The 6,864-nt window shown below is 32.1% G+C and overlaps 2 protein-coding genes and 1 non-coding gene across 3 annotated transcripts in view; 2 read left to right on the forward strand and 1 right to left on the reverse strand.

The window, feature by feature from the left end:
* On the forward strand, nt 1-3,289 carry LOC107005489 (RING-box protein 1a). The gene is made up of 5 exons (XM_015204089.2): nt 1-195; nt 1,026-1,076; nt 1,199-1,258; nt 2,841-2,912; nt 3,002-3,289. Exons 1-5 carry the CDS (start codon nt 66-68, stop codon nt 3,037-3,039), a joined length of 351 nt encoding a protein of 116 aa, XP_015059575.1. The 5' UTR covers nt 1-65; the 3' UTR covers nt 3,040-3,289.
* Nucleotides 3,290-4,488: 1,199 nt separating this feature from the next.
* Nucleotides 4,489-4,570, reverse strand: TRNAS-GCU. Its single transcript has one exon. It is a non-coding gene; the product is annotated as a tRNA-Ser (tRNA).
* A 1,408-nt stretch (nt 4,571-5,978) lies between these two features.
* Nucleotides 5,979-6,864, forward strand: part of LOC107006939 (protein LURP-one-related 6) — a 2,901-nt gene continuing 2,015 nt past the window's right edge. The window contains exon 1 of the mRNA XM_015205444.2: nt 5,979-6,220. Within this exon, the coding sequence (XP_015060930.1) occupies nt 6,002-6,220 (219 nt within the window). The 5' untranslated portion in view covers nt 5,979-6,001. The remainder of the gene's footprint in view (nt 6,221-6,864) is intronic.

The following is a 6,864-nucleotide window of genomic DNA, read 5'->3' on the forward strand; positions in this document are numbered from 1 at the left end:
TTGCAGCTAACGTAGAACGAAATAATTTTGAAAAATCTGTGAACTCTTCGAAGCTTAAAAATTCAATGGCGTCACCGGATACCGATGTGCCGATGGTTCCCGCCGGCGAGAGTTCAACCGGAGCTGGAACGTCGAACAAAAAGCCGAAGCGATTTGAGATCAAAAAGTGGAACGCCGTTTCTCTCTGGGCTTGGGGTGAATTTCTAACCCTAATTAATTCCATCGTATTTTATATACGTATTTATTGATGTAGATTTAACGATTTTATGCTGGATTTAAAGTACTGGAATCCGGTGATCTATTTAGATTTTAAATCAGTGATTGCGAAGTACTATTGCTAGTTTTTGCTGATGATGTTGTGAACTTAGTGTAAGTATACGTTTAGGAACTTTATAGTTTGAATGTATGTATGTACATTTTTCAAGGCAAAGGTAGTGAATATGCCTATGCTCGCTGCTGAAAAATTGGATGTATGATGGATGATTGTATGGAATTTGATTTGTAAACAGCAGCTCTATGTGTATTGGCTTACGTGAAATTAGTGGTGAATGTCAGTCCAAAAATATGAAGTTTGTGTAACGTACTAATGGTAATATTGTTTTGTTACCTGAGCTTGTAGTTGATATCCGTGAATCGGAATTAGAAAGGAATATTGACTGGAAGATGCTTACAGCAATTTGAAGTTATTTGTATCTTCTTTTAGGAGGTGGTTTGATCATAGATGTTGACGATTTACCATCTATCTTTTAAGTTTGAGCGTGTTAAATGTACTGTTCTCCTTGTAGTACTTATTGTTACTTATTGTTACATCTTATGTTACTATTTACGGTTTACATTCAAATATATTATAATGTAAGAGCAGTTCTGTACTTCCATGATTTTGTGTTGCACATAATATACAATTATTGTATTTGTTTCGTTTGGTGTGAATTTGATTTTCTTCAACATGCTCATTGTCCGAATTGCGTTGGGGTGATCTTTCTGATTCTTTTTATCAATCTTGTGAATTGTGATTTTGGTTGCAGATATTGTGGTTGATAATTGTGCCATCTGTAGGAATCACATCATGGATCTGTGTGAGTTTTGGCTCTCCTTTCACTACTGTTCAATCAATGTTTCCTTTTCTTTGGTATGATATCATCATGAAATTTTTTATCCTCTTAATAGTTGATATAAGTTTTATGCTAATTTTGATTAGGTATCGAGTGTCAAGCTAATCAAGCTAGCGCAACAAGTGAGGAATGCACAGTTGCTTGGGGTATGTAGCTCTTGTTATGTGTGAGAATATCGATTTAACATTTTAGTTTGTTAATTTGCGGTGAGTTCCAAATATTGTATGACTAGTATCTTATATCTCCTCCCACTGTGTCTTGCCTTATGATATATCAACCAACAGAATGACCCACAGTCCCGCTCCTATGCATTGCAAATCCTCCTTATTAACCATGAAACTAAGTGAATAGGAAAATACCAATATCAGTATATTACTAAAGTAAAGATGAAGTAGGAAGTCATGTAGTTAGTGGGGAAAAAACGAAGAAAGCTCCTTTTTTTTTTTCTGAGAAAGGAAAAAAAATATTTATGTTTTGTTTGTTTTGGCAGTTTATTTTTTTGCCTGGAGTGTACTTTCTTTTGATGCTTAGAATAATAATGAAAACGTTCTGTTTCTTCTTTGATCCTCAATACAAAACAAAAAACCTTTTTGTGGTCACGCTTTTGAGAAAACCCCTCTTTTCTTTTTTGAGAATATTGCTTTCCTCGGATTTTGTTATTGGGGAGGGTCATGTTGAAGGTTGCTGAAGAAATAGATAACTTGGAGCCATTCCATTGTGTATGAAGTACCGTAGTACTGAGTTAGCACTTTTCTGGAGCATAGGATTACAAGCTTGAGAAATTGTTCTTTCCATTCTTGAAATGAGAGTGCTCTTTGTATGAGTATGGTGTTTTCACAGTGCTGTATTTTCTAATTTAAGTCAAAGTGATTATGTCTGTTTTAAATTGGTTTTACTCGTCAGTTATCACCATATGGTAGGAAAATAACCTCCCTCCTGCAATTTGGTCAAAATTGAAATTGTGGTAGCTCGAGATATGCAAGCCATGTGTTGATGGTATTGAACTTACATCATCTAGCTGGTCACCCACTCGTATGATTCCATGTTAACAACCATGTTAAACTTTTCCTTGAGTTTCGGCGACATACCAGATATAATTGTAGTAAAAAAACCAAAATATTAATTCTGCAATTAGATTATTGTGTTATAGTGAAGTCTGGTGGCTGGAATGTCTACTATAATTGTGTTATAGTGTTGCTACTATTTGTAGAATAAGATGTTAATCAGTAGAGGTGCAAACTGATAAGGCATTAGTCACAAAAAGTTAGAGGATCTTCATGCCTCTCCCTCAAGACTTCTGTTGTAGCTAGTGTGAAGTTTATATTGCGGTAAATGTTACATTGGATTTGCTCCAACTCTCGTGCACGTCTTTCGATCTTTGACAATTGGTAATTGTCAATTATTGTGCCTATAAAATATTGTGCCATCCTTCCGCAAGAATTCTGGAAGATAACAAATAAGATACTATCAGATTTGTGCCTATAAAATATTGTGGCATCCTTCCGCAAGAATTCTGGAAGATAACAAATAAGATACTCTTGACAAGGTACAGAGTGTCAAATAGTCCTCTGTGAAAAATCTACATTTTCTATTAACTGTATGAAATTAATGTTGGCGTAAACGTTACTCTACACTCACTAAACCTGTTTACGCCATTTTGGATATGGATTGCCATCTGTTATTCATCGGATGATCATTTTTCTTTGCCATAACTGTTGATCATTGCAGGTGTTTGCAACCATGCATTCCACTTCCATTGCATTAGTAGGTGGCTCAAGACTCGTCAAGTGTGTCCACTTGGTAAGTTGTATATATATTGCCGTCTCTGCATACATAAGCTGTCATTGTACATTACCTGCTAATTAAGTACAACGCACTCTATCTTTCAGATAACAGCGAGTGGGAGTTTCAGAAGTACGGTCACTAGAATTTACTGTTGGTGTACAGTGAATGAGAGGAGCTTCAAAACTATGGTCACTACAGTTTTTCTTTCATCGACGTTGAAAAGAACAATTCTGCTGCCTTATGTTCCTTTCGTTTTTGCTCTGCAAATAACCAAAGCAATGACTCGAACTATGTTTTTAATTGTCGCATGTCTGTTTTAGGTTGCCTCAAAAGAATGAAATGTGATTGGAGACTAACCATTTCTTATTCGAATTTACATATTTTCTTTGTTCTTCGGTGTTCATTACTATTTGTTGCTCTATTTATTTTGTATCGTGTTTTTTGCTGTCCTATTTTCATATAATTGTTCTTCAAATTCTAGTTTTCTTGTGAGCCTAGGGTCTATTGATAACAACCTCTAAGGTTGATTGATTATTCATGATTTTAAATTTTGACTTCGTCTATAGAAAAACACTTGTGAAATAGGTTTTTTTTTCTTTTTAGTGATAGTAACTTCATTTTTTGAAAATGACTTTAAAGGTCATGTGTATATTAACAGATGCCCAAAGGTATTACAAATACAATCTTCTTTGCCTCCTGGGATATTGATTATCGAATTTCGAACCTATTGGTTTGTTTGTAAAAATATAAAATATAATTTATTATGTATCAAATTATAAATATTTCATTGGTTCATAAAAATAAAAATGAAAGTAGTCAAAGTATTGAGAACACGATGATAAAAAGAACTTTGATAAGGACTAACATTGAAAGACGGTCATATTAAAGTTTACGAGTTATTTTATGATAAAATTGAAGATAAAAAGGAAAGATTTGGTGAGACTATTAGGCAAATGACTGTCATTCATAATGCATCGATTCTATCAAAGAAAAACCAAACAACATATCCACGGTAATCACATAAGGTAGAGTTAGGGGAGGATAAATTGTACACAGATCTCACCACTTCTGAAGAGGTAACATCTCACAAGGTGGTTACCACTACCTTAGAGGGTATGCAAATCTTACTTTATCACTTAGCTCGGAAGAACCCAAAAAAGAAACAAAAAACATTAAAGATAGATAAAGAGAGTCTATAACCAAAAAAAAAAACTTTTAAAAAGATAGATAGAGAGATCTATTTCTGATAAACCCTCATCTCGAACAAACCAAAAACCAAACAAAAGAAGGAAATGTTGCCGAAGAGATTCCACTAGCCAAACGAGTCGGTCATTCATGACGTCCTACCAACACTTCTACTCCTCCATAGATGAAGAACCAACAACAACATGTCCCCTGTAATCCCATTATGTTGAGCTTCTCGAGGATAGACTATACACAAGTAGGTTTTCACTACCTCAGAGCATACACAAATCTTACTTTATAACCCCGTTCATAAGAACAAAAAAAAAAAAACTTAAGATAGATAGAGTATTTTCGATAGACCCTCCGCTTGAAAGAACCAAAAACCGAAAAAAAAAAAAAAAGGAAACGTCGCCTGAGAGATTCGAACTCTCGCGGGGAAACCCCATGTACTTAGCAGGCACACGCCTTAACCACTCGGCCAAAGCGACGGTTGTTGTTACTTTAACAAAATATATTTTAATATTTAACAAATACTTATCCAAAAAATAAAAAAATTGGGAAGTATTTATTAAAGAATTTAGAAATTAGAAGAATATTTTTCAACTAATGATAATTAGGGCACATATGGTTATTCTTAATACGTATACACTATTAAAGAATTCAAAAGTCGAATTCAACAGTCAGAGTGGATACGAAATGAGTTTGACTCTTTCATATGGATATACTATAGATGTTTTTATTGCATATATTTTATGTAATTTGAGGCAAATATAATGAATTCAACTAAGCAATAAAAATCGCTGTATTTACCTATTTTATTTACTAAAAAAAATAGAATAATCATAGCAAATAACTTCAATTCAAAGTCATAAAGATTCTATTACCCACAAAAGTCTACCCCTATTGAAGAAATGTCATACACACAAAGTTATAAAGAAAACATGTAGATTGTCTATTTTCAACTTGAGAATATTCCTTTATACAAATAATTAGCAATTAGGCAACCAAACTTCAAAAGGTTCAAGTACCCTTTATTGAAATTGCTAGTAAAAGTCATTCATTATATTTAAACTACTAATATAATATTAAAATAGAAAAAAAAAACATACCCTTTTAATATTGCTTGTTAAACACACTCAATTATTAGTAATATGAGAAGGTTAAACTAATTAATATGGTGATTGTTTGGTTCATTTTTTTCTTTAGTTTCTCGTCTAGTGTTCAATATTCATATTAAAGATGATATAATTAAATTGGGATTTATATTATGAAGTTTTATATTAGACGATAAAACACTCTCTAACCATTAAAGATAACCTTGTACCTAGTAAAACTCAAGCCTGAAATATCTGATTAAGGATATGCAGGACTTGTTTGATTAATATACTAGTTATTTCAAATATGTGATGAATAATGAAAGGATTATATATTGTCACATAATTACTTACTCTTAAGTGTATTATATTCTTCTCTTTAAATAGTTTGATCCTTGCATATTGCCAATATACATATACTTGTATAGTTTTATTTTATTTTGCATAAAATAATACATAAACAACTTAATGTATATTAATTCATAATTCCATCAATTACAAAATGTTGCAATAAATGATTCTATAATCGCTAAATAGAATTTAGTGATAGATTTTAACGATAATTTAGCTATAAAATTTATCTATCCAGACTTTGTTGTTTTAGTAGTGTAAGGTACAAGCAATACAAACTTTCAAACTCCATGTTGTAGTCAAGAAGATTCTTGAAGTTGATACAATAAGTCAATCAAGACTCTACCAAACTTTGATAATTATTTTTTCAATAATCATTTTTTTTTTACATATTATAACCTATAAATATACATACTATATCAATTTTGTTGTCAAAAACAACCACAATCAACTCAAAAAAAAAAAGTCTCAAAAATGGCTGTTGTTATTAGTAAGGTGTTTTGTTCAAATTATGAGGTTGTTCTTGTAATAAGAAGTCGTCCACATGTTGTAAATGGTGGTGGATTTATAGTCACAAATAATTGTACACAAAATGTTGTTTTCAAAGTTGATGGATGTGGAATTCTTGGTAAAAAAGATGAAGTTATTCTTAGAGATAGTGATGGACATACTTTGCTTCTTATTAGGAAAAAGGTAAACATTTGTTATTAGTACATGCATGTTTTCACCAGTTTTTCTCGAGTCGAGGGTTTACTGAAACTCTTCACCTTACGAGGTAGAGACAAGATAAAGGTTTATATACATATACTCTATCTTCTCTAGATTTTGCTTCGTTAGATTTACCTGATATGTTGTTATTATTGTTGTATGCATGTTTCACTTATGTGATATTGTCCCCCCCCCCCAATTATTTACTTAAATGCATACATATTATCGTATACGGACGATAAACACGTATATAATTATCTTTTGACTTATCCATTTTAAGACTATTTATTTTTTTATGGGCATACATACGTTAATATATAGTTATCTTTTAGACGAACTGACATATTTTTCACAAAGGTCTAATCTCACTTTTTTATGGATATACATAATGGTTAACATTTAGCTTCTTGTCTTATTTTTCATTGAGACAAATCTCACTTTCCATGGATATGCATAGAGTAAAAATTTCTAGAAGTTATACTCATATATATATATGAAAAAAGGTCTAAAACATATTTATCTAATATAGTTATCTCATTTTTAGTAAATCGAAGAATGACAACGGCTCTCTCTTCCCGGTAGCAGGCGAGGCAGAACAACTCTGAATCTTGAATTCGACTCTAATGACC

The sequence above is a fragment of the Solanum pennellii genome, chromosome 12 (assembly GCF_001406875.1).
Source record: "Solanum pennellii chromosome 12, SPENNV200".
Classification (NCBI taxonomy): Eukaryota; Viridiplantae; Streptophyta; class Magnoliopsida; order Solanales; family Solanaceae; genus Solanum; species Solanum pennellii.